General features: G+C 53.6%; 9 protein-coding genes across 9 annotated transcripts; 3 read left to right on the forward strand and 6 right to left on the reverse strand.

Annotated features, from left to right (window-relative positions):
- The first annotated feature begins 3,411 nt into the window (after window positions 1–3,411).
- Window positions 3,412–5,974, forward strand: K452DRAFT_165356 (uncharacterized protein). Its single transcript, XM_033535714.1, has 3 exons — window positions 3,412–4,071; window positions 4,120–5,124; window positions 5,173–5,974. The coding sequence occupies exons 1-3, from the start codon at window positions 3,482–3,484 to the stop codon at window positions 5,888–5,890; spliced, it is 2,313 nt and encodes a 770-aa protein (XP_033391425.1). The 5' UTR covers window positions 3,412–3,481; the 3' UTR covers window positions 5,891–5,974.
- Window positions 5,975–6,600: 626 nt separating this feature from the next.
- On the reverse strand, window positions 6,601–8,454 carry K452DRAFT_346728 (uncharacterized protein; the record flags this gene model as incomplete). Its single annotated transcript, XM_033545478.1, has 5 exons — window positions 6,601–7,289; window positions 7,341–7,521; window positions 7,574–7,909; window positions 7,962–8,222; window positions 8,302–8,454. 5 exons carry the CDS (start codon window positions 8,452–8,454, stop codon window positions 6,601–6,603), a joined length of 1,620 nt encoding a protein of 539 aa, XP_033391426.1.
- Window positions 8,455–9,018: 564 nt separating this feature from the next.
- Window positions 9,019–11,210, forward strand: K452DRAFT_165518 (uncharacterized protein). Its single transcript, XM_033535716.1, has 4 exons — window positions 9,019–9,167; window positions 9,216–9,243; window positions 9,297–9,816; window positions 9,866–11,210. The coding sequence occupies exons 2-4, from the start codon at window positions 9,227–9,229 to the stop codon at window positions 11,105–11,107; spliced, it is 1,779 nt and encodes a 592-aa protein (XP_033391427.1). The 5' UTR covers window positions 9,019–9,167; window positions 9,216–9,226; the 3' UTR covers window positions 11,108–11,210.
- A 702-nt stretch (window positions 11,211–11,912) lies between these two features.
- Window positions 11,913–14,060, reverse strand: K452DRAFT_313776 (uncharacterized protein; the record flags this gene model as incomplete). Its single annotated transcript, XM_033543694.1, has 4 exons — window positions 11,913–12,129; window positions 12,269–12,401; window positions 12,495–13,303; window positions 13,396–14,060. 4 exons carry the CDS (start codon window positions 14,058–14,060, stop codon window positions 11,913–11,915), a joined length of 1,824 nt encoding a protein of 607 aa, XP_033391428.1.
- A 333-nt stretch (window positions 14,061–14,393) lies between these two features.
- On the reverse strand, window positions 14,394–16,864 carry K452DRAFT_281120 (uncharacterized protein; the record flags this gene model as incomplete). Its single annotated transcript, XM_033539480.1, has 4 exons — window positions 14,394–14,669; window positions 14,727–15,440; window positions 15,500–15,921; window positions 15,976–16,864. The coding sequence occupies 4 exons, from the start codon at window positions 16,862–16,864 to the stop codon at window positions 14,394–14,396; spliced, it is 2,301 nt and encodes a 766-aa protein (XP_033391429.1).
- A 488-nt stretch (window positions 16,865–17,352) lies between these two features.
- On the reverse strand, window positions 17,353–19,458 carry K452DRAFT_238864 (uncharacterized protein; the record flags this gene model as incomplete). Its single annotated transcript, XM_033537683.1, has 6 exons — window positions 17,353–17,607; window positions 17,735–18,150; window positions 18,228–18,674; window positions 18,762–19,077; window positions 19,130–19,200; window positions 19,299–19,458. The coding sequence occupies 6 exons, from the start codon at window positions 19,456–19,458 to the stop codon at window positions 17,353–17,355; spliced, it is 1,665 nt and encodes a 554-aa protein (XP_033391430.1).
- Window positions 19,459–20,971: 1,513 nt separating this feature from the next.
- K452DRAFT_165643 (uncharacterized protein) lies at window positions 20,972–21,516 on the reverse strand. Its single transcript, XM_033535717.1, has 2 exons — window positions 21,301–21,516; window positions 20,972–21,242 (listed from the first exon to the last, which is right to left on the reverse strand). Exons 1-2 carry the CDS (start codon window positions 21,451–21,453, stop codon window positions 21,081–21,083), a joined length of 315 nt encoding a protein of 104 aa, XP_033391431.1. The 5' UTR covers window positions 21,454–21,516; the 3' UTR covers window positions 20,972–21,080.
- A 614-nt stretch (window positions 21,517–22,130) lies between these two features.
- Window positions 22,131–22,685, forward strand: K452DRAFT_313779 (uncharacterized protein; the record flags this gene model as incomplete). Its single annotated transcript, XM_033543695.1, has 1 exon — window positions 22,131–22,685. The coding sequence occupies one exon, from the start codon at window positions 22,131–22,133 to the stop codon at window positions 22,683–22,685; it is 555 nt and encodes a 184-aa protein (XP_033391432.1).
- A 795-nt stretch (window positions 22,686–23,480) lies between these two features.
- K452DRAFT_362999 (uncharacterized protein) lies at window positions 23,481–24,777 on the reverse strand (the record flags this gene model as incomplete). The annotated part of the gene is made up of 1 exon (XM_033546549.1): window positions 23,481–24,777. One exon carries the CDS (start codon window positions 24,775–24,777, stop codon window positions 23,512–23,514), a length of 1,266 nt encoding a protein of 421 aa, XP_033391433.1. The 3' UTR covers window positions 23,481–23,511.
- Window positions 24,778–25,436: the final 659 nt, after the last annotated feature.

Below are 25,436 nucleotides of genomic sequence, written 5' to 3' on the forward strand. Positions count from 1 at the left end.
GTTAATGTGAAGGAACCCTCGAGCTATATATGTAATCTAACCGGACGAGGACTCGGTTCTATTAAAGACTTGAAGGGTCTTAGGATAAGCTAACGGGATAGCTTAAAATTTATTTCGTTACGCGTAATCGAGGTCTATAAAAGACTTTGCTGAAGTACTAGTATTAAGTAGGCTAAGAGAAGGTATTCTATTTGTCTGAGCTACCGGCTAAATAGTATATTAGAGAGCGAAATGCTTGGTGTCCGAATAGCAGGTTGAGCCTAAGAAACCGTAAACTGAAAAAGTAGAGAGTTCTAAGGAACTTTGACCGTAGCGGCCCTAAGCGCGTCTCTGTCTAGGGCCTAAGTATTTTCCGAACTACTGGTAGGGACTTGAGTCTCGCTAATAGTAGCGGTGGTAGGGGTAGTAGGGGCCTCCTAGGTGCCTGCGGCGCGGAACGTAAGGGGGGAACGCTTCGGTTTCTTAGGATACTCGCGAGCGAAGTGACTAGGCTCCCCGCAATAGCGGTAGAGGTTGTTAGCATCGCGTCGATTCTTCTCTTTAGGCGTAAGATGGCCCCTAATAACTCGGTTGGCTGAAAGGTCTATTGCGTCGCCGCCCTGGGTAGTTGTGAGAGGAGTAGATAGCGCGCTCTGGGTCTGCTGGTTGGTGATAGTAGAATAGGGAGTACCGAAGGTGAAGGGTCTAGAACGGTTGTTACTGTTCGGGGGACGGCGGCTGCCGTTAGAGAGCGCACGATAGCGGACGTCGTAGGTCTGGAGGCGGTTAACTAGCTGGTCGAAGGTTAGACTCTTATAGTCGTTGTCGGTGACGAGGTACTGCTTTAGTTCTATACTAATAGTATTAAGCAAGATAGCGCGGAGAGTATGGGAGTCGGTAAAGCCCGCGTAGGTAGCTTCCTTCTTAAACGAGGCGACAAAGTTAGAAAATAGCCTGTTAGTCTGGCGAAGATTGATTAGGCGAGCTACAGCGTTGGTTTTGCGGTTAGGGTCGTCGAAGATTCCCTGAAGCATCTTGAATATCTTATCGACGTTAGCGAAGCTGAAGTCGCCTTCTTCAGTAATTAAAGAGCTGAGGAATGTCTAGGTATAGCTTAAAAGGCGAGAATAGATATAGCCCATACGAGCTTTCTTAGAGTTGAAATGATCGGCATTGTTCTAGAGCTTGATGCGCATAGCGAGTAGCCAGGGAGGAAACTTAGCAGCATCTATACCGTCGAAAGGCTCAGGATTAGGGTGCTTAGCAGAGCGGCTAGGAGCGGTGCTTCTAGTAGTTGTGTCCGTTAGGAGCTGGGTTAGCGTGCCTAGCTGAGTCTTAAGATCAGCCTCGCGCCGGAGGGCCTCTTTCTCGCGAGCATTAGAGTCGACGTAGGCATTTGCCTAGGCGGCTTGATTACGTAGGTGTTCGAAGATACCCTTAGGGTCTTATTTTAGGGCGTTGATAATATCCTCAGCGTTATTAAATGATTTGTCTACTGGGGTTAGCTGCGCGCTAGAGTCCTAGTAAATTTAGTTGTCTATAATGGTTTTTAAGAGTTTAGCGGCAATAGCACGCTAGTTCCTAGGCGAGATCGTTAGTTGGCGGAAGTCCGTCTACAGACGTATTTCTAGAACGAGGTATCCTAATTCCTAGGGTAATAAGGCAAGGGAACAAAGAGTAACTAGGTAAGGCGCTGGTTAAGAATTAGTAGTACCACGTAATGTTACGGCAGTAAGGCGGATTCAAACCAGATTATGTAGGATTAACTACAAGACGTGGTACGAAGAGGAAAGGAAGAGAACGAGAGACGGCGGCTATATATATAGCTCGCTAGCAGGCGCTAGGCGCTAAGCGAGAGACAACGAGCGAGACAAATACAAACAACAATTGACAAATAACAAATAAGACAAACCATCAGAAACATAAACAAACAACAATTAGCAAACAACAAACAAAGACAAACCGTCAGCTAGCGCTTGCTGGTAAGAACTATAAGGAACGCGCTAGAAACCCGTGACACTAGGTGGATAGATCTACCTAACGCTACTAACTCTCCTTAGTTCGCTACTAGGGCTAACTACATTCAAGTTACTAAGGGCTAGAAGAAATAGCGTTATAAGAGATAGAGGGGAGGGGAAAGGGAGGAAACAATAACCTAGGCAGTAGGCGCTGCTAGGTAAGAGGAATATTATCAACTTCCTTAACTTTCAATTCAACATACAAGCAGCTCTTGTTACTAGCTACTTATTAGGCAACCTTAAAATAACGAAAAATTAAAGTGAATATAAAGAATTATATATAAAGAAATATAGCGGAATAAATAATTCGGCTTTATTCCGTCCTTATAGCTAATTGCGGGTAATACGGGTGATACGACGGACGGCTTTCGCGACGATTTAACTACCGGCTACCCTTCTCTCTGCTGGGGGGCTACCCGTATCGATCGCGCGACCGGCGACTTACTACAACTTACTGCGCGCCCTCGGCAACGTCGCTTACTAACCCTACTTTTGTGCTCGGGCCTCCCCCATCAAACATCGCGACTTATTAACCTAATCTATCAATATCTCTACAACTACTATAGGTTTTTGGGTACCTGAAATTGGAATCGGGGTCTCCTCGACCTGGCTTAAAATTCTATCGGGTCGCATCCTAAAATTTCGCCCCGGAACCCCAATCAGATCGACCTTTTCTCACCAATCAGATCGACCCCCCTCACCAATCAGATCGACCCCCTGTCTTCAGAAACCCTAAAATCGATTTTGGTGAGCCACCAATCGGATCGACCTCGATCTGAATGGGTCTTGCAGGTTAGAACCGTCCGTTATAGTCTCAGACTGCATATAGACGTTAAACGAATCAATCAATCAATCAATTAATCAATCAGCACTAGGCCTACATATCGCTCAGGGCGATGGGTCAGGGTAAATGAATTTAACTCAACTCAACTCAACTCAATCAGCACTAGTCTACCGGTGGTTCCGGGAAAATATGCTAAAATTCGATAAATTGACTACCGACCTATTGAATATGGCGTCCCATGGCGACGAATCAACTCCCAACACCTTGTGGGTAGTTGTTTTGTAAACAGCTGACGTCGCATTGTAACGAAATGACGCCTAATTGGGGGGGTGTAGCGAGTGGGGGGCAGCAGTGGTAGATCGATCGCCCATAACCATCTATATAAATCTTAGCACCCCGAGAAACAGCTTCCCCGAGAAACAGCTTCTGATTACTTAAAAGGCTGATGTTTTTGCTTCCGTCCATTATATATTGTGGCTGTCCTATCCACTGCCGTTGTCACGTGCGAGTACCCGGTCATTCTGTGCATACTGCATCGCTGCTTCGTTCTATATTTAGCTTTTTGTGGGTACAGCTGAGGCTGGACTCCACCTCGGAGCTGACACGCCTTCTATACAACTTAGCTTTCTTCGCGAGATTTTTCTGTCATATCTCAAACTATAGTTCCCGTGTACTGTCCGCCATCTGTTTTCGTGTCGCCATGGACGAAATCCCGCTGCGTGGTATCTCTCACGACCCACCATCCGGTACTCAACCGAGATCCACGAAACACCTACTTGACGATGGGAGCGGCTACCAAGAAACCTCTTTGCCACAGACTGATGGCTTATTTCGAACTGAGCCAAAGGAACAGAGTTTCTATACGAAGTTTCAGGCCTGGAAAGTTTCGCATTCCCTCGTTGGTTCAAGCTTTTCCCTCAAAGTTGGTGCAATTTCGGCAGTTATCGCATTCCTAGTCAACCTTGGGGTGACGATTGCCGTTATCGTTTTCGCAAAAGGTATTCATGACGGCCGGGGTGTCTTGTTCCAAGGAAGCTGCGCAACTGTGCGCTCAATCAATACAGGCGCCCATTTCTACATTAACTTAACCAGTAGTCTACTTCTCGGTGCCAGTAACTTCAGCATGCAATGCCTTTCGGCTCCCACAAGAGAAGACGTAGACAAGGCGCACGCGAAGAAGATTTGGCTTGATATAGGCGTACCAAGTTACCGTAATCTCCGACACGTTGGCCGAAAGCAAGCTTTCCTATGGTACTGCCTCATGCTTACTTCTTTGCCTCTTCACTTTTTGTAAGGAATTTTCTTGTTGTATTGGCACCTTTCTAACATCATTTTAAGGTTCAACGCTACGATATTTACCACGACAAGCGCCAGTTCCTACGACATCTATACCGTTAATCCTGGGTTGTTCAACGCGATTAGCGGCAAGACAGTTATTAACATTACGGACCTTCGCTTGGTTGACACATTTAACGGCGAGGAGACGATCAATACCACAAATCTTGGTTTCATTGATATCCCCTACCAGAACTATTTTTTTCCAAGCAACTCAGTTGCAGCATTAAGCAACAGCCACGAAGCAAACATAATTGAGGTCGACCTTGAAAGGTTTTCTCCGGAAGCATGCCGAGAAATATTTGGGAAGCCCTCTATAACAGGCCGAAGGTTTGTTTTTCTGCAACGAGATCAAGCTGTTAGCTTAAAAAGGGGCTCATTTCGTGAGACCTCACAATCCAACGCCTCGTTGAAAAACCAAGATACTAGCCTATTCAAAGGCATATTTAACGGGACCTTCCATGTTGACGCCTTCTGGGGAATCGACAATTATCATTACGAGCTGAACGCCACTAATGATTACTTTTCTGTTCAGTCGACGCCATGTTTGCCGGATGCCCCTTACTGGATTTGTGGAGATGCTATTAGATCCTTCGAGGATTCTTGCAAAGATATTTGCGATATCAAAAAGCTCCAGCACACAACATATTGGTCTCCATTCGGACAAAACATTTCTGCTTGTTACAGCACTCGCGTTGAGGAGTACTGTGAGCTGGAAATGAGCGTGCCGTTTGCGATAATTATCGTATTCGTTACGCTTGTAAAATGTTGCATTATGCTTTTCTTAGCATTTACGGCACGCTCAATCCCACTCCTCACAGTAGGCGACGCTATTTCTTCGTTCCTTGAGCGACCAGACCCAGCCACTAAAGGAGTACATTTCCTACAAAAGCTGGACTTAACGTACTTCCCTGATGCCTGGTCCGGCTTACCAAAGCTTTGGTTTCCTCATCAGCAACGGCGAATACATACAATCAGCCCAAGGCGGATATTTTTACTTGGACTCTCGTATGTTCGCACCAACCGCATTGGAATTCTTACTAATAAACCGTACAGGCTTTTAGCTTTTGTTATCATGGTAGTGGTTGGTCTGATTCTTGGGCTCTCCAATCTTAAAGGCCCAAAAAACATCCAAGCGATAATGGACATAGGCCTTGGCGTCGTCGACGTTAGAACTCTAATTACCAGTTGGGACATCAGTAATAGGGGGGCTTCAGCTCTATGGGATAACGCGCTTATTGCCAACCTGCCCCAATTTGTCCTGTCGTTGATGTACTTCACGTATAACAGCGCGATCACCGCTCTGCTTCTCGCCAGCGAGTGGGACAAATACGGATCAGAAAGAAAAGGACTTCGTGTATCCACTATTCCTCGGGGTTATCAGCGAAGTACACACTTCCTCCAGCTACCTTTCCGGTTCGGAATTCCTCTTATGGCCATGTCAACTGGACTCCACTGGCTTGCATCTCAGGCTATCTTTGTCGTCAGTATCGACGTAGATCGGCGCTACCGTGTGATGTCATGCGGCTATTCACCTCTTGCAATGATCTTAACACTTATTTGGGCCTTTGGGTACTTGGGTCTCGGCCTTGTGATCGGCTATACTCGTCTTCAAAACAACATACCCATTGCTAGCAGTTGCAGTGCTGCAATATCTGCCGCATGCCAATATAAACCGGAAACCTCTCAAGACGACACTCGGGCATTACCACTAAAATGGGGAGTGATAAAAGAGACCGATTGCGCTGAAACAGAGTGCTCTTTCACATCTTAGGATGTCGAGCTGCCTCGTTGTTCAATGCCTTATGAACGATGGGCTGCACAAACAAGGAGCGACTTAGAAGGCCTGGGCCTCTTAGAATACATACAGGAAGACAAAAAAAGCTTTGTTCTCACTTTGAACTTCTCAGAATATGAGACGGCCTGGCAAATGATTCGAGGATTACGAAGAGCGTGCCGTAGCTATCACGATGTCGAGCAGGCGGCGAAATTGACCACGCATCATGAGCATGAGAATGAACTCAAAGCACGGAATGAAATATTTTCCCGAATTTCTTATACATTCTATACAACTCGAAACTGGAACCCTCTCAGCCCAAGGTTTTTCTATTCGGCGAAAGAAGTATGGGAGGAAATTGAAAGGATTTCCAGCCAAAAAGGCAGTAGGGAGGAGGCTTGTCATAACAGAAACCATCAACACCCAGAGGGCTTATTAGAGTGGCTAACATACGTTTACAATGACGAGCTACAAAGATCTTCAAGAAACTAAATCAAAACGCAACACCATAAAAATCACCAACGACGGAAAATATGGGATCGAATTTGTCAGTGGAGGGCTGTATTTAACTGTTTTTAAAGTCTGTGATTTAGGTTCAAACTCTTTTTGACATTCGATAAGGAAGAAGATCGTGAAATAATAGAATTAAATCTACCTTCAATTATGAAACTCGAATTATATACCGTATTCACGACACCCGAGCCTTTTTAGCCTTCCCGCTCGTCTTTGTTTGTGTCCATAGTCTCAGCATCCACATTTGTCTTTGGCTTCTGAAGGATGCTCCTCCATTCCAACGAAGCTGCACCCAAGACAGCAAGGCATGCCACAATTAGCCCGACTTGGAAAACCTTTCGAAGGGCCTCGTTGTAGGCTACCAGAACCGCCCCTCGTAGGCTTGCAGGTACCGAGCTAAGAAGGGACGTGGCGCCACCAGATGTAACAAGGCTCGGCTCAATACCTGAAATTCCCGAAAGTCTCTTTATGAGCTGGTTTGCCAGTACGTTCTCGCCAACAGCGACAAACACCGCTCCACTTAGGAGCTGGCCGAACATCATCAGTGCTATCCCGATTGAAACGTCCTTCTTTGGTAGAACAGTCTGAGCAGCAAGGTTCGGTACTTGAAAACACCAGCCCAAGCCGATTCCGTAGAGGACCTGATACCCAATCCACTTTCCCTCGCCCGAGTCAACTTGCAGCGTTGTAAGAAGCCCCGCTCCAACGGACATGACACTTGTTCCTACAATGGCCATCGGCGTGTAGTATCCAATCTTCGAGGTTGTGAACCCACCGGAGAGCGTTCCAACAACCATTGATAGCATTAGAGGCAAAAGACGTATACCGGATTGCACAGCGGACACGCCCTTTATGGATTGAAACCAAATTGGGAGGAAGTACACTTCGATCACAGTCAGCTTTGAGGAAACGGTGGATGAAGTGGTCCTCTTACCAAATATGTAGTTCACAGAACCGACCCAGATGCTTTGCCAGAATCCCGCCACGATGCTCCGATGCTTGAAGATGCGTGGAGGTAGTGTTGCTGTCGTAGGAAGCATCGTTTGAACAACAACAAAAGCCATGAGAAAAACCCCCGAGAGCGTTAACAACGCTATGATATGTCCATTGCTCCACTGGGTAACATGAGTACATTGCAATTTGGAAACCGTGTTAGGAATAACTAACCGCGTATGTCTGACCACCCCATTGAAGTGCCAGCAAGAGGCAAACCTCAGCCGGTATTACAAAAGCACTCCCAAGAGCATCGATTTGGGAGAGCTTCTCAGTCCAGCGAGTCGACTTGGTATCCTGAGCCGGCGGTTTAAGGCAGAAGGCAATAACGATCATCGCTATTCCACCAAAGGGCAGATTGATGTAGAAGCACCATCTCCATGTCACTTTCGACGTGAAGGCACCGCCAATCAAGGGGCCGACAATGGATGAAAAGCCAAAAAGTGCACCAAAAAGGCCTTGTACTTTCGGACGTTTGTGTAGAGGAACGGCGTGCACAATGCAGACAATCTACTATTATTAGCTATTATGTCCAATGAGTTTTGGAAAGGGCGAAGCTTGCCGATCCAGCAAAAATACCAGCGGCGCCAACCCCCGAAATTGCTCTTCCAATTATGAAGGCTACTGAGTTGGGAGCAGCTCCACAGATGACAGAGCCAACTTCGAACAGTAGGATGCTGGCCAGGAAAATGCCCCTTATAGGGTACAACGCGTAAAGCTTTCCAAACAACAGTTGGAACGCGCAACACGTCAACAAGTATGCGCTTCCGTACCAGCCGACATCAGCGAGAGAGTTGAATTCATCAGCAATTTTGGGTACGGCCTGTCGAGAGTTTAGTCAGTATCAGGTCGCGCAGCGCTGCCAGTAAACGGCTGATTTTATCATTGGGTTCCATCCATACCGTCGAGATAATGGTCCTGTCAAGAGCAACAAGGAACATGCTTGTAAGAGCCGAGACCACCAAGAGAACAGTGAGTGTGCTTGATTGATTCTGCTCCGCCGTGGCCGATTCTGGCCTATCGTTTGGTCTAGCATCGGAGGGTTGGGATGTCATAGTGACCTGAGGCGGAAAAACCAATGGAATTGATAGTGTAAGGACCTCTCTGTGGGCTGGGAGTGCGCTGTAGGGACGAGAAGTGAGAAGAAATGTTTCATTTTTAAATGTGGAAAGGTATGTTAGAAATGAACAAGCGACTGGCTTAGGATTGAGTTGTCGGGCTCTAGGAAAGCACGAGAGGATGCGCCAGGAGGTGCTTGACGGACTTTAGTAAAGGCCGATGTGAGTGGTCGGGAAGTAGAAAAGCCCGAGCGGCAAGATCGGGCGCTCAAAGTCCGACTCCCCCGCACCCTGCCGCAACCTCACCTCTCCGTCTCATCTTTGCATCACACAATGTCGACAGCCACTGCGAAGCCACAGCGCGTGCTTGCATGTGTCCTTTGCCAGCAGCGCAAGGTTAAGTGCGACCGCAAATTTCCATGTGCCAACTGCGTCCGAGCCTGCGCGCAATGCGTGCCAGCCAACACCCTTGCTCCACGCGAGCGCCGCCGCAGGTTCCCCGAGCGAGAGCTGCTGACCCGCCTTCGGCACTATGAGGACCTGCTTCGCCAGAACAATATCAAATTCGAGCCTCTACATCCGCGTGATGTGGACCACGCGTCTCCCGTGGAAAGCGGAGGCTCTGATTCTCCTTACGATGCGCATTTGGAAGGACCGGTTCAAGAGACAGATTTGTCAAGGGATATGGCGACTGTCAATTCCAGAACAGTGTACGGGTCCAGAAATCACATGATTGTAGATCACTAACTTTGCCAAAGAAACATATGGGATGCCACGGATCAAAGGGTATAGCTAAGTTTTCAAGTGATTTCAAGCGACAAGCACCACTGACTTTTAAGGGAGACTCAAGACGTCGAGGACGATACCAATGACACTGGCCAAGGTAGCGGCCTCCTACATGTCAACGATCATGTGCGTCCGGATACGATCAAGAAGGTATGGGATCAGATGTACGAAAGCGGTAGCAGTGATGACCTTCTCGTGTTTGGTTCGTCGAATACTAAAGTCGACCTCTCTCATTTGCACCCGAATCAAGCCCAAATCTTTAGGCTTTGGCAAATATACTTGGAAAACGTTGACCCGCTACTCAAAGTCACGCACACCCCGACCTTGCAGCCCCTCATCATCAACGCCGCCAGCAATGTGGCCGATATCAGTCCTACAATGGAAGCAGTAATGCTCAGCATCTATTGCGTTGCCATCTTGAGCCTCAAGGAAGACAAATGCCAAATCTTATTTGGGTCGGCAAGGGAAGACCTTCTAACATGCTATCAATCTGGATGTCGACAAGCCCTGCAAAACTGTCGGGTTTTACGGACCGGCGATCGCGATTGCTTAACAGCGTTGTATCTCTATCTGGTAACTGCATTGGACTATAACGTTAATCGTTTATTTCTGACAGTTTTAGATCTCAGTCAGACCTGACACAGATCCCCGAGCTCTGTCCTCAACACTAGGCTTAGCTATCCGCATTGCACACCGTATGGGTATCCACAATGAGTCAACAAACGGAAAATGCAACGCTCTCGAAGCTGAGATGCGACGACGATTATGGTGGTCTTTGGTCGTTTTCGACAACCGCATCTCCGAGATGTTCGATTACAAGACGTCAACATTGGCTCCTACCTGGGACTGCAGGACTCCTTCCAACGTCAATGATTTTGAAATTCGGCCGGAGATGAAGGACCCGCCAGCGGCTCACGAGAAACCCACCGAGGCAATTTTTTCTGTTGTGCGCAGCACGTTGGGCGGTATTGTCCGTCACAGTGCATTTCACCGCGTCCTCACCAACCAGACGTTGAACACTGTCGCTAAAGACACACGACACGGCTTTGCTCTAGAATCCAGCGGATTTGTCGTCCTCGAGAAGGCCATGGAAGAAAAGCATCTCGCGTTTTGCAACCCAGAAAACCCACTCCACTTTATGACTATATGGACCACTCGAGGTTATCTTTCGAAAATGAAGCTTCTGGAACTTTACGCGAAACGGACATCCTCATCGGCCCCCCTAACGGATAAGCAGCACAGCGCCGCTGTCTCCTACGCGCTGAGCATGCTCAATTGCGACACAAAACTCATGAGTTCACCACTCACCCAAGGATATCACTGGCTCCAACACTTCCACTTTCCATTTCCCGCGTACATCACTGTTCTGCAAGAGTTGACGAAGCGGCCAACCGCGGACTTTGCTGAAAACGCCTGGGAGGTCATTGGTGAGAACTACGCGGCCCGACTGGCAAATTCAAGAATGGACCTTAAGCCTATCTTTATCGTCTTCTCCTGGATTGTCCTGAAGGCATGGGAGGCGTGCGAAGCATTCTCCGAACAAGAGAAGCCGCTTACGCTGCCGCGAGTTGTAGTAGATGTGAGGAACAAACTGATGGAGTTGCGATCTGACTTTGCGCAAAGCGGCGACGTTGAGCAACAGCCCGACAGTGCTGTCGACATCAACGTTGAAGACCTTCCTTTGCCTATACCGATGGACTTTGGGAACCAGGGCCTTTGGTTTGGCGCTGGAGGGCAGCACTTAATGGGCTCGGGATTGTTTGGCTATCCTGACATACCAGGGCAGACCTCGTTTGACGTCGACATGAACCAAGTTGACTGGACCACAATGGATTGGAGCTCAATGCAGGCACCATGCTGGTGAGAGAGCACGTTACAGCGCCAGATCGCGCGGTTTGCACCGTTTGAACGCAACTGCATCAGACCGACAAGCCTCGGAAGAAACCTGCTTGACCTGATCAAGCCATTTTCACCGTCCACTCAAGACGTCATGCGTACACATACCCAGAGCAAAAGCTCGATATTACCAAGACTACCTCGAGTTGCATAAGCTGTGTCCAGGCGATGCCATGAACCACTTTATGCCCAGCGGAGCACAGGCCGTACATCTTCGAAGAGTCGCAAATTTCACCCAATCATCGCCGCGACAACAAACCTCAGGCAAACCGTCAGGGCTCATTCGCGGCAGCGTGCATGTTCTACCAACAGTCAAAGAGACCTACATTCAGTACATGCAAAGACCATTGTACGCACTCAATACCCTCGCCCGTCCTGCGGTTGCAGCTCAATATCCGCAAACCAAGACTCCATGGTTCCGAGTGGCGGTAGCGCGTTTACATGATGCCCTCCCTTTGGACCAGAACAACATCTATTGCTCAATGCCAGCCAGCACACCAGCTACTTATACCATACCGGCCAGGCATAGCAAAGCTCTCGTTCTTGGAGCGTATCTACCATGCAGCCCTTTTAAAGCCCTGTAAACCATGGACCGTAAACCTCCGCTTACCACTCCTGCGCTCCAAGCTCCTCGGTTCCCCATCTTTCCCGCCCTTTCTTGGCTACGCCGTATGCGCATGCTTCCCAAAGTAAACAACATGCTATACATCTCCTCCCACCCGTCTCTGCTAGCAATCCGGGAGCTAAAATTCAAAGCCGCTTTCCCCGGCGTGTCACCAGGGCATACATTTCCTTTTCAGATATCGTGAACGCATCTTTCCTTGGTTGCCCTTTTTCAGTTTCGCTGTTTTGTGCTGGGCAAGTGGGACGACGGTCCAGAACTCAAAAACCTTGACCTCATGCTGCTCAGTAGCTTTACAGAAAACGTGTCCCGGATAAGTGGACCTGAGTATTGCAGGACGGGCATCAGACACTAAACCCTGTAAGTTGCTGCAGTATGGACATTATAACGAATGCACTCAAGCCAATATGTACCAAGCAACCATCACAACATCCTACAGCAACCACCGCACAGCCCACAACCCCCTACTTCCTCGAACCCGTCGCCTCCGGCAACGGCCCCGCAGACCTCGTGCGCGTCGCCTTGGCCGTCCCGTTCGTAGCGTACGAGCTGTTGGGCTCAACGGCGATCTCGCCCGTCGCAATGTCCCAGCCGTTGCTCGTGCGGTTGAAGATTTGGAAGGCGGCGAGGGGCTGGAAGACTGTTTGCGTGTGGACGTTAGCATGTGCACGCACTGCCTACGGTTTCTCGGCAGGGATAGGAGAGAGAGGGAAAGATGGACAAGGCAACTTACACGGCACCTCATGCCCGGCCTCCCACACGCGCGTAAAGCTCAACTTCCCAAACTGCCTCGTCTCGCCGTACGCCTCCCCATCAACAACCAGATCCGTATAGCCCGCCTTGGCAAAATCCTCCTTCCCAGACCAATCAGCCGCGAGCGAGAGCGCCTCGCCGCCCAGCCAGTTGCAGATGTAGTCGGCGTCGCCGTAGACCAGCGAGACCTGCACGTCCCACTGCAGCAGCTTGGACAGGTCGGGCAGGTACGGCGCCGCAAAGTCGCCCGACACGCTGTATGCGCTGTAGATCTGGTTGTTGCCCGTGTAGTTGAGGTCGACGCCGAGGGCGCTGGCGACGGGGGCCGTGTTCAGCCAGTCGCGCCAGAAGCTGGGCGGGACGTCGTCGCCGTCGCGCGCGCGGATGTCGTATGTCCCCCGGTTCTCCGTCTTGAAAGTGTAGTACATGCTCTCGACGTCGTTCTGGCAGATGAACTGCGCGCCCGAGCACTGCGCCCGCCGCACCAGCCCTTCCTTCGTCAGCGCGGCGCAGCTGTTCAGGTTGTCCTGGCACCCGCCCGGCCGGCGCAGCGCCCAGTCGCCTTCGGCGTAGATGGTGTCGTTGATGAGCTGCAGGCCGTACGTGTTTTCCTTTGTGAAGCGCAGCAGGTACTCGGTCTGGGTGGGCTCGTCGACGATGCCGTTGACGATGCCGAGGGATTTCATGTTGAGTTTGCGGCCGGGCGAGCCCTGCGCGGACAGCTTTTCGTTCTGCTCGTAGAAGTAGGTGAAGAAGGCGGGGCCCCAGTGGCCGCCGAAGGACTCGGTCCTGGGGAATTGTTAGTGTCGGGTTGATTCCATGTCAGGGTGTTGGTCTGGACCGTAATGGTGGAGAAAAGAAGACAAACGCCAGCCACTCACCACAGATGAAAGTCGCTCGACTCGACCTGCGCGTCCAAGCTCGGCAGCGCGCCATAAAAGCCCTGGACAAGCTCCCACGTCGTCCTTGCGGCAAGTGGGCTATTATCGGTGAGCGTCGCATCGACAACCGCCCACGTCCCCTCGCTCTGCCCTTCCTGCGTCGGCTCCTCCTCCACAGTCAAGTACGTCGGATCCAAGTACCCAGTCTTCTTCTCGCTGTACGAAAACCCCGTCCCGACCGGCTGCGACAAAAACAGCAGATTCGAGATGCCGTTCCAAGGGTGCGAGCGCAGGGAGGTGGTCATGTTGGCGAGGACCTCGCAGGGCCCAATCTCCTCGAAGGCGCCGATCAGGCTGTCGGACCCGGGGCCGCCGTTCAGCCACAGCGTCAATGGGTCTGTGGCGGGGTCCCGCCGGCTCTCAAAGAACAGGAAAAAGACATGGTCCCGCCCGCCGTTCACGTCAATGTACCCGCTGTAGCTGCCCACGCCGGGCGTCGTCTCGCAGATTCCGCTTGCGGTGAGGTCTTTGTAGCGCACCGTGTTGCCCCCCGGCGTCGTGATGGTGGTGAGGTTCTGTGGGGTGGGCGCTTGGCGGGGCTCATGGTGGGGTAAGGCTGTGGTGAGCAGCGGGGAGAGAAAGAGGAGAGGGAGCGGGAGGTGCATCGTGCCGAGAGGGAGTGCGACGCGTGGGTGAGTGGCAGGCAAACAAACAAACGGCGGCGGTCGTGCAGTGCGGTGCAGCGTCACGTTTGCTGCTTATATGCAGGAACCCGCGTCTGCGGAGGTGGCGGGGTAGCAGGACCTGCGGGAAGCGAGCCGCCTCGCCATGCATGCACGGCGGATATATTAATCGCGCGGGGAGGGACAGGAATACGACGACGACGTCATGGCCGCTGCGATCACTGCCGCGGGGGGCAGGTCGTATTGCTCGCATCCATCCATCCATCGGTACCTATCTGCTCTGCTATCTACACCCACCCACGGGTACATTTCAATCTACATGCACACGCACCTCCCCGCCTTCCCTACCTTCTCCTCTTTCTCCTTATCACCCCCCTCCCCCTCCCCCAACCTCACAACTGGAAACTGCGCGACCCTGACCCTCGCCGTCGCGAACGGCACCAGCCTGACCCTTCCCCGTGCCCCCCACGCCCCCTCATCGCTCGTATCCACCTCGCCCGGCTCGGCCGCCGTACCCCCCTTCAACGGCCACGGGACCTGCACGCCAGACACTTCGACGGCCGTCGGCGCGGCGTCGGGCGCCCATGGCGTCTGCGTGGCTGTGTCTGTGTCTGTGTCGTCGTCGTCGTCGCCCACCAGAGGCCGCACCCGCGTGTGCGCCTTGTCCAGCCACGGGTCCGGCGCGCGCAGCGTCAGTGGCTGGGACGGGTCGATGGCGAGGCCCCAGTCGGGCGTCTGCGGGACGAGGAAGTGGTCGCGGATGTGGGATTTCCAGGGCTCTTCGTCGTCATTCTTGTTTTTGCCCGCTTCACTCGCTATGCTCGCAGCAGCAAAGTCCGGGCAATCGCGCTCCTGGTCCTTAAAGTCGCGCGGGGGACGCGTCGTCGTCGTGTACGGCACGGCGTGGGCATACAGCAGCGGGCCGCAGTGCACCGAGACGGAGCCGTCGGGGTGCGTCTCGGCGCGGGGCTCGGCGCGCAGGGTTGCGGCGATGGTGTAGGTGCCTGCGGCGGGGAGGGGGATGCGGTGGAGGCCGGCGTGGAAGTTGGGCGCGAAGGGCTGCTCGTTTTCGGTTTGGGTGTGTGGACCGCGGACCGCGATGGTCGACGTGGCGTGGTCGATGGACGTCGGCACGCGGATGTAGAAGGTCAAGGGCTTGGGCGTCGTGATGGTGTAGAGCAGCGCGGCGGGGACGAAGGGGTAGTTTGTCTGCGCGTCGATGGTGATGGCGTCGGGAGTCGTGAGACGCGAGGGCAGGATGTGGGCGTGCAGGATGCCGTCGTCGTACTGTTGCGGGACGCGCAAGAAGGCGTTGGCAAGCAGGGAGGGATAGCCGATGGGGTGGTTGACGGTGCAGCAGGGCTGCTTGTGTCAGTCTCAGTCTCACTCTCGCTCTCGCTCTGGAACATGGAAACACTCACATACTCGGGCTCCAGCCCAAACACGTTCGCGTACACGCACACGTCATACCACGGCCTGCGCTCCCCGTCCGGCACCTCCAACTGCTTCGCCCACGGCTGGTTGACCTGGCACACATACTGATGGGCCCACCAATCCTCGCTCAGTGCCGCCGGCAGCGCATTGAACGCCGCCTTCTCGGCCCGCTCGGCCAGCTCGCTCTCGCCAAACAGCGTGTACAGGTAGGTGAGGCTGAAGATCAGCTCGACGGTGCAGCACGTCTCGGAGCCGCGCGTCGGCGCCAGCCCGCCCAGGTACTCGTCGCTGGCCATGGAGCCGGCGGCCGTGCCGTGGTGGGTGAAGACGAGGTCGGCGGCGCGTTTGCTTTGTTCCAGCAGCGTGGGCGTGGGGTGCATGCGGTAGAGCTGGGCGGGGTAGCGGAGGCCTGGCAGCAGTAGGTAAGCAGGTGAAATGAAAGTCCAGGCGATCCAACACTCACCCTGCGCGACATTGACCCCATGGCAGAAATTGCTGACCTCGCCCTTCACAGCCGGCGTCTTCAAAAAGCCCGACTCGCTCAAAAACCCCGTCCAGTCCCTCTCGCCCACCCGTCCCCCCTCCCACATCATCTCCATAACATCCCACATGTCCCTCCCCTCGTCGCTGCCATCCGGCCCCTCCTGGAACAGCGGCTCCAACACAGTCGCCAGCTCATGCGCCCTCGCCACGCCAAACAGCTGCGGATCGAAGACGTCGCCCTCCGCCTCGTCGGGGAGATAGCCCTCCCAGCCCCGCTGCAGCATCTCCCGCACCAGCTTCACAAATCTTGCAATCGCCCCGCGGATCGCCTCCTCCCGAGTCGCGTCCGCCCGCGCATGCACCACCATGCCCTGCAGCAGCAGACAGCGCGCCCAGATCCCTCTCGTCTGCCGGCTGCGCTCGGGACCCAACCACCCGTCGTCCGCCTGCGTGCGCAGCACGTGGTCGACGAACGCATTCGCCTGCCGCCACAGCTCTTGCGCGTCTTCATCGTCCTCCTCCGTCCCCAGCGCCGCCGCAAGCATGACGACGCTGCGGTACCAGTACGGCGCCGCCTCGTTCAGCGCCGAGTACTCGTGCGCTTCTGGCGCGCCCTCGCCGAGCACCCAGCTGCTCTGGACGACGAAGCGGTAGAACTTTCCGAGGGCGCCGGCCTGGCCGCGCGCGCCGAGGCGGAGCTGCGTGCGCAGCCAGCCGGCGGGCTGGGGCCGGGCGGCGAGGAAGGGCGGATACGTGAGTGGGACGAGGGGGTGGGGTGGTGAGGGGGGGGAGGGCGTCGGCTTGTTGGTGGGCTTGCTGCTGCTGCTGCTGCTGCCGCCGCGGGTGAGGATGTTGAAGATGGATGCCATGATGGCGATGGGAAGAAAGGAAATGGGATTGAATCGAATGCTGAAGATGCATTGTCGACAGCGCACCCGCTCTCTGTTTACAATCTTCATCCACCTCCTCCCCCCGCCAAGCCATGCAAGAAGCGCGGGGTAACTAGGTAAGTAGGAAGGTACAGCGGACCTAGGTAATCAAGAACGCGGCAACCGGCTAATCTGCCATGCAGACACGCAGACAGACGTACAGGCACTCATGCGTGGGGTGATCGCCCGGGAGCGGCGCAGCAGACACGATGCAAGCCTGCGTCATTGCGCGCCATCCAGGAACGACAGGCCATACCGAGTATAGATATGCACGACTGCGCAAGCGAGCGAGCTCATTCGTGGAGTTTCTCGTTTCTGCCATCCCTGCCAGCCTAGGGTTCCTCTTCAAACACAATCCACCCCACGGATCAGCGACAACGACACCGGCTCCGACACCGCACCACACCACCGCACCACCACCTGCCAACCTAGAACACAACCCTTAGCACCCTCCGCCACACGCTCTTTTTCCCCTTGCCCTCCTCAACTCCTTCGGCATCCCCATCCACCGGATCCAACTCCTCCTCCATCCGCCTCCCGCAATCCAGATCCACGGTCCGCAGGTCGACGCCCAGCCCGCAGTCGCGCGTATACGCCTTCCAGAACAGGAACAGCGACAGCGTGATCGGCGCCGCGAGGTACGACTGGAAGAAAGCGGCTGCGTTGGGGGATTCGTGGATGGGCTGCGCATTATGTTAGCTTTTTCTTTCTTTCCTCCATTCACGTCGCACAAGAAGGAAGACGCAAAACAAAACGACCGAAAGCAGAGGAAGAGGAAGAGGAAGCGACAGTGAGAAAGGGCCCACGTACAAACAGCCCCGAGTAAAATATCGCCGCAAGACTACACCCCACGAGCACCAACCCGACCCAGCTCCCCGCCTCACCAAGCCCGCTTCGCCACGGCAACGCCTCCAGCCCGCGCCCCTGCAGCCGCCACGCCCGCCGAAACCGTAGATGCGCCAGCAGGATGCTCGCGTACGTTATCTGCCCGCTCAGCCCCGTCACGGCCAGCAGCCACGAAAACACCGTCTGCGCGTCGGCGGCCAGCGTCAGGAACGCGAGCAGCCCGACGGCTAGTTGCAGTGCGATGCAGTACACTGGGCGGCCGGCGCGGTCGAGGCGCGCGAAGATGCGGGGCGCCCGGTCGGAGGAGGCGAGCGCTTGTAGCACGCGCGTGCTGCCGTACGTGCAGCTGTTTATGACTGAGAGGACGGCGAGGGTGATGACTGTAAGTACGTGCGTTTGTTAGTTTTGTTTTCTTTTTGCATGTGGCAGGTGTTTGTCTGAAAGAGAGCCAACTCACTCGCGTTGATGACGTGCGGCAGCCCTTTGATGCCCGCCAACTGGACCGCCAGCACAAACGGCGACGCCTTGGTGTTCGCGCCACTGGCACCAAGCAGCACATCGCTATCCGACGGCACCACCAAGCCCATGACAAACACATTCAAGACGTAGAACAGCGCGATGCGCCAAAACACCTGCCGGGTAGCCTTTGGCAGCGAACGGCGCGGGTCCTTGGCCTCGGCCGCCGCGAGCCCGACCATCTCGGTGCCGCCGAACGAAAACGCCGCCGTCACGAACACGGAGCAGAAGCCCTTGAAGCCGTTGCGGAAGGCGCCCGGATCGTGCCAGTAGCGCGCGCCGATGTAGCCGCGCGTGTCGGTGGGCACGCCGCCGCAGTCGATGACGATGCCGAGGATGATGAAGCCGATGCACCCGAGGATCTTGATGATGGCGAGGACGAACTCGACTGTGGGTCTGTGGTCAGCGGAGTCCATACCCGACCTTCATCTTCCGCGATATCATGCGGAGTCAGTGACAGGAAAGCACTGCTTACCCTCGCCATACCCCCGCACGCCAAACAACTGCACGAGAATCAACGCGCCCATGAACACGCCCGCCCACACCCCGGGACTCACCTCCTCCCGGCTCTTCCAAAACTCGAGCGTGATGCCCGCCGCCGTAATCTCAAACGGCAGCGTCACCATCCACCCGATCGCGTACTCCCACCCCATGGCGAAGCCCCATGCCGGGTCGATAAAGCGCACCGCGTACTCGTAGAAGGCGCCGTTGACGGGGTAGAGGATGGCGAGCTCGCCCAGCGCGTGCACCGTGCACATCATCATGGTGCCGATGATCAGGAAGCCGACGAGCTGCGCGTGTTGGTTAGTTGTGCTGTGGGGGTTCGTGGAAGCAGCCACTTACGAGCGAGCCTGGTCCGCCGGTTCGCAGCGCGCCGCCGGTGCCTACGAAGAGGCCGGCGCCGATAGAGCCGCCTGTGTAAGACGGACATGTTAGCTACTGCGCCCTCATCAACTTTCCTCTTGTTTCTCATCCTTGCCGCATCTCAATCCAGCACACAAACCAAACATACCAATCGCAATCATCTGCATATGCCGTCCCTGCAACGACCGCGCCAACTTCCTCTCCCCCCTCTCCTCTTTCTCCGCAATCACCGCCGCCGTCCCAGCCTCAACATTATCAATAGGTGAGCCAGCATCAGCGGCCTCCGCCTCGTGCCGCGGGAGCTTCATATCCAGTTTCTCGTCAAGCTGCGCCATCAGGGAGGTATTGTCTCGTTTGCGCAGTGAAAGCGAAAGCGAAAGACACATCGGCAAGAGATAGCGCAAAGAGAGGTAGGTATATAACAGCAGGGGACACGCGCTGATAAGCTAGGAACTTGCGAAGCACAAGGCGGACAGGGGCAGATCAAGGCAGAACAGGCCTGTCGTCCAGATAGGTGGGCTGTTGGCGCCGTGCCGCGTGCAGCGACAACAGCAGTGGCAGCAGCAGCAGCAGCCAAGCGAGATAGCATGGCATGGCATGCGGCTAAGGGCGTTTGTGTTTGTGCGCTGCGAGATGCGGGCACGGCTTCAGCCAGTCAGCTTATCGGCACGGTGTTGTAGTGGTGGTGTGTGGTGTGTGGTGCGAGCGAGGGGCGTAAGCTGTGAGCTGAAAGCGCGCGCACTGCGGGCGTGCTGCTTTGCCGTGTAGGGAATCAGAGCCGCGAGGTGAGGGCGCAAGGCGTGCTGTTATCGAAGTTGCGTGGTAGGTAGTAGATAATACTAGCGGGCTATATGCAGAGCGGAAAGTGGGGGTCCCTTCCGTGGTGTTTGTGTTTCCTTCCCGACATGACATGCAAGCACGCACGAACGCACCTGATCGATCGGGCCCGCCTATCTATCGCTCTTGTGCTACCTACGCTGCACCACCCACCTTCTGCTCTTCCAGCTTCCTGCTTCTCGGTTCCGCGCCCCAGTTTCCGGGCCTGGTGCTGATAAGCTGCTGGGCTTGCTGCACGGGTACGTCATTTTGCGTCGGCTTTGGAGGCGCGCGAGTGCGGGGTGCGGGGTTCGAATAGAGAGCGTGGATGTAGCGAGAAAGTAGGCTTGGATGATGAATAGTGCTTTTTGGTGTCAGCTGGTGGTGTTTGAGGTCGTGCGAGCGGGCTGGACTGCGCGCCGTCGTGGCGATTCTCTTGGTGCGGTGGGGCAGGCTTCCCGATTGTGCGACCCGGAGGGCTTCTTGCGCTCTGGCTGCACTACATGCTTGTTAAGCAAGGACGTCTGTCTGGGGAGTATAAATATCTGCTGAGACTGTCGGTGCTTGCGCGGTTTATCTATTTCAGCTCTGTTGGCGTGCATTCCTGGTGAGATTTTGAGCCGCTTGTGGACGTTCTTTCAATAGTTGACTGCATGACGTTTACGGGAAGTAATATCTCGATAGTTTGCTTTCTGCTTTCTTTTGTACTCTAACGTCCGTCAATGTGAAGCGAGATGGTGACGGCGAAATACCTCGAGTGCAGATAGAGAAGTCGACGTGGTGAATTGATTTGGTGCTCTATGTACTACGTCTTATCTCACCATATACACGACTTCCGCAAACCCCCTCTTCTCTACATCATTTCCGGGTACCATCCTTTGCAAATACAAACGCGACTGGATTGTAAAGAGTGACTAGTGGCGTTTTACGAAAAGAGGAAGCTAAAAGTACAGACGTATAGAAGATATTCCACTCTATAAAGACTGACATATCAGCTATAAAAGATCTTGCCTAGCAATGCCAGTATTCGAGTTGACCGTACCCTGTACTTTCATTTCTAATACATTCTCTTTATATCTTGAAGACGCTTCTGAAACTCCCTCTTCTTAGCTTGCTACTCTGTTGAGGATTTGTCGCAAGTATTCGCCTTTCCTCCCGTATTGTCCTTAGTGTTAGAACCTTTTCCGTCTTTTCCGGAGTTGTGGCTTCCCGTGTTGGTGGCCCCGTTCTTCGAAGTACGCGGAACGACGTGCACTTCAGGAGGGGGAGCCTGGTACTTGGATATTTATGTTAATAAATCTGTATTTGATTATCTAGAACGTCTTCCGACTTACTCCGGCTGCGATGTTGTTACCGGTAGCTGCCTCGTAAGATTTAGGGCCACTGATGATAGCGTCAGGAGATGGGACGGGTGATCCAAGCACTAAGCCAGAGGTGGCGATGCTGACTGCTGCAATAAACAACAAAGAAGGGTTACTGAAGAACATTTCGCTTTGAAAAATGGGTTGATAATAGTGAGAGAGATGTTGTTGAAGGTGTTGTTAAGGGAGCGTAAAACTAGGATTTCTTGATGGGGGACACGTTGCTACGTACTTCTAGTAGCAGGATTTTATGTTATCTCATATACTGGTTGGTTCTGCTTTCTGTTGTGGTAAATACGGTTAAGTCCAAAACCAACACCAATCGGGCCTTTCGGGTAACGCTTTGTGGGGCAAACCGGACCTGTGCCACAGATAACGCCAGTGGCCCCCAAACTGCATGCCTCACCGCAACAAAGCTTGAAGATCTATTTAAACCCACTAGGCGTCCTTGAGAGGCACAGCAAAATACGCCTCGTACCAACAGAAAACCAGCCTTCCACTTCATTTGTTACCAACATCACGCAAAACCAACAACTACAACGATAGGAAGAACTCTCCCCAACCAACAAGGAGCAATCAATCAACAATGCCGCCTTCGCAGACTGCGGATGTCGGTTCATCCGAGTTATGTAAAATAGCCGAGATGGCAGCAAGATCTGGCAACATTGAGCTGCTGGAGCAGTGTTACGACCGCGGGTTTTGGGCAACCAGAATCCACCGATGCAGCAAGCGAGAGCGACAAAGAAGAAGAAGTGGTCAAGATACTGGAAAAGCGTGGTTTCAGTTGGGGAGAGCTGGACGAAATGACGCTACATGGAGGCTTTACTCCGTTAATCGATTGTGTCTGGAGACGCCGTAAAAACACATTCCGCTATCTACTTCGTCAAGGAGTCAATCCAAATATTGAGTTGTCGTGCAACAGACGTTGTGTAAGAAAGAAGCTGAAAGCTCTCGGTGTCGTTGCACGCTTGAGTTCAGTTCATTGGGATGAACTCAACGACACCGAGACGCTGGAAATCTTATTAAACGCTGGCGCGGAAACTCGAGGGACAGCGGCGCTACATATTGCTTCATTCCTTGGCAGCCTACCTAAGATGCAGTGCCTTATCGAGCACGGCACTGATGTCAACGAAGTTTTGGAGCAAGAGGTCTTGACCTACTTTCAACTTCGTAGCAAGGGGCTTAGCTCGCCTCTCCACTGGGCTATTCAAGGGGGGAACAAGGATGCTATCAGGTTCTTGCTTACGAAAAACCCGGACCTAGACATCCAAGACAACGAAGGGGTCAGCGTAAGGGCTTACCTTGAGGAATATGATGTTGGTTCGTTGGTAGAGGATGCAGAGGCGGCTAAGGCCTAACCAACAACCGGTTTGGCTACTAACTCTAGGTTGTGTCTACATGCAAGCTGGTGCTTTTAGTATCTCCGCAGTCGCAAAAATCAGAATTAGCTGTTTCTTTATCGTGCCAAACTGTCTTTAAATTTGGCGAACGTCTCTATGGAACCGTTACTGTCAGTTCTCCCTCTCACGCAGCGCTATCAGAAGATGAGATGTACCAAGAAAAAAGACCCGAAGGACAACGCATGGTCTGAGAAGTGAATTTAGACTGAGAAACAGAGGCAGGGTATACAAAAGAGGTAGAAAAGGAACTCCTGCCGCGCTGGCGGCGACATACCTATGCAGCACGCGTATCGATGAGCCGCTATTGTGGGCGCGGCCGCAGAAGCCCCAATTCCAACACGGTCAAGCCCCTCACGCCACCGCATCGCGACCCGGCTCCCTATCTGCCATTGACATTCCATCCTCAACATCCGAAGCTGCTACCACAGCGGACACAACAGCCACTGAGGATTTAACGATAGGGAGAGAGCCGCCTCGCAATCAAGATTAAGATCCATGCACATACTATCCGAATCTGTATGATTCACGCCTAGCAGTAGTTTACTTACGACTCGCTGATAGCAGTGTGCAGTCAAAAGTCTATAGGTATTAAAATAACATTGGTATTAAAAGACTGGGACGATATAAGGAAGTAGATATTGAAAATTTCCCGTTATACGTAACTCTCCCCCCGCGTCTCATATTAAGAAAATCAGGAATCAAATTTATTACTAACGAGGGTTGGCCCTTTTTATATGAGATATTGACGTAGGTCTCGGAAATCGAAAATACAAAATAAACAAAATCAAAGTTTTAAACCTCTACACCACTTCCTGCACCACTTACTACGCGCAAACCTATCCATACCTTCTATATCCTTACTCTCCGACAGCAACCGCTCCTTCAACGACCTAAATGGAACTACGCCACCAGCAAACCTCTCCCTCCATGCCGTACCAAGCGGATCCACCTTCCTCGCCCCCAGCTCCAACAGCGTCCTCTCCACCTCCTTCTGCCCATAAGCCCTCGTCACAACAACCGGCTCGACGCCCAAAAACCGCTCATATACAGCCGCGTAATCAGGGGTAACGGAAAACCCGTTGGCAGCATAAAACCTGACCAACTCGACATTTCCGTACGCGCATGCCCACCCCATCAGCACCGCCTTGCACCAACGCGCCATATCCCCGCGCTGCGTGATCTTATAGCGTTGCGCCTCCTCAGTGTTCTCGTCGAGCGCCACCGCGCCCATCTGCACGAGCGCGCGAACGGTGTCGCTGGCGTCGAGCTTCGCTGCCGTCTCCAGCCCGTCGTACCCGTCGTATCCGGCCCGGAAGCCCGCATCTACCAGCATGCGCAGCATGCCTACGTTCCCGTTACAGATGAGTACGTGCACCTGCTCGGAGAGCATGAATAAGGAGCCCAGCTGCCCGCCCCGCTGCACGAGGAAGCGCAGCATCTTCTCATGCCCCGCACAGATTGCGGAAAACATCGCATCGTTGACCGCGTCGGCAACAACGGCGGCATCTGTCCCGAGCGCGGTGACAGCCTTGTCAAGGAGCGCACGCGCCGCGTCCAGCGACCCGTGCCAGCAGCACGCGACCAAGCACGTGGGGAGGGCGATACTGAGCACCGCAGGAGCTGCGTGTGCCAGGATCATCATTTCGGCGTCTGTGTGGTCGTTCTCGAACGCCGCAACCACTGCTTTTGTTACCGCGTCACCGTCGGCGCGGCAGTGCACGTTTGGCCAGGCTAATAGCGTGTGTATGGCCGCCTTGTTGTCCAGGCAGGCCGCCGTCTCGAGCGCCAGCGACCCATTCTCAAGCACGTTGACGTCGGTGCGGGGTGTCAGGACGGCAGCGAGCACGGCGGTCCTGACGGCAGAGTGGAGCGGGCGGCCCCATGGTTGCTTACAGTCGATCTTGCTGAATGTTGCGTTGATGTCGTAGCTCACGGCTTGCGTCTCGATGAACGAGACAAGTTGTAGAATGATCGCTGCCAGAAAGACGTCGTCTCTGGTGGGCGGAGGCGCTTTGTTGAATCGTCCACTTGCTATCCCTGATAGCGTCATCAGCCTTCCTACGGCAACATTGACATACCTAGTTGTCGATGAGCGATACGGTGCACTGGTGACGGAAAGGGCCGTCTTCTACCAGTGCAGCGTTACCGCCCGGCCCGGCCACGAGAGCATCGAGCACCTGGTTGATGAAAGCGGAGAGCTGGTAGGGGTAGCGGTGCTGGATTTTGTGGGGGCGCTGCACCAGGTAGCGCGCGAAGAACTGGGTTCGGCTGGGCTAGTTTGGAGATTCGACTTCTTTTGGGAATAGGGCGGTAGGGCCGGCTTCAATGATTTGTATCTTCGCTAATGCGTGCAGTATCTCTCGGTTAAAAGGCCCTGGAATGTGTTAGAAAGAGCGTTCGTAATGGAAGATTATATATGTACTATTGACGCCGCGTAGTTGCACTGTATGCTCTAAGCCGTCGCCATCAACAAGTCGTTCCAAGATGGTGCGAAGCAGCTCCAAGGGAAGGTTAAGTAAAGACATAGTATAATAGGAGATGGCGTCGTAGATTGATTGATTGATTGATTGATTGCTATTTAACGTCCGGCGGGTCCACGCGCGGTTCGACTATGTACTTGCCACCGTGTGCCCTGTAGCCTCCCTAGGGGCATAGGACGTGCCACGCTGCCTACGGCTTACGCTGTTAGGGTGGCATATCGCGGACGAA

Source organism: Aplosporella prunicola (assembly GCF_010093885.1).
Source record: "Aplosporella prunicola CBS 121167 unplaced genomic scaffold K452scaffold_84, whole genome shotgun sequence".
NCBI classification, from domain to species: Eukaryota; Fungi; Ascomycota; class Dothideomycetes; order Botryosphaeriales; family Aplosporellaceae; genus Aplosporella; species Aplosporella prunicola.

What these genes read in the sequence shown, in the direction of transcription:
- K452DRAFT_165356 (XM_033535714.1), top strand. Translation starts at nt 3,482, where the DNA reads ATGGACGAAATCCCGCTGCGTGGTATCTCTCACGACCCACCATCCGGT. An exon ending in TCTTTGCCTCTTCACTTTTT is followed by an intron (nt 4,072 to 4,119) that starts GTAAGGAATTTT and finishes CATCATTTTAAG; the next exon opens with GTTCAACGCTACGATATTTA. An exon ending in ATATTTTTACTTGGACTCTC is followed by an intron (nt 5,125 to 5,172) that starts GTATGTTCGCAC and finishes TAAACCGTACAG; the next exon opens with GCTTTTAGCTTTTGTTATCA.
- K452DRAFT_165518 (XM_033535716.1), top strand. An exon ending in CAGCGTTGTATCTCTATCTG is followed by an intron (nt 9,817 to 9,865) that starts GTAACTGCATTG and finishes TGACAGTTTTAG; the next exon opens with ATCTCAGTCAGACCTGACAC.
- K452DRAFT_165643 (XM_033535717.1), bottom strand. Translation starts at nt 21,453, where the DNA reads ATGTTCTTCAGTAACCCTTCTTTGTTGTTTATTGCAGCAGTCAGCATC. An exon ending in GTAACAACATCGCAGCCGGA is followed by an intron (nt 21,243 to 21,300) that starts GTAAGTCGGAAG and finishes TAAATATCCAAG; the next exon opens with TACCAGGCTCCCCCTCCTGA.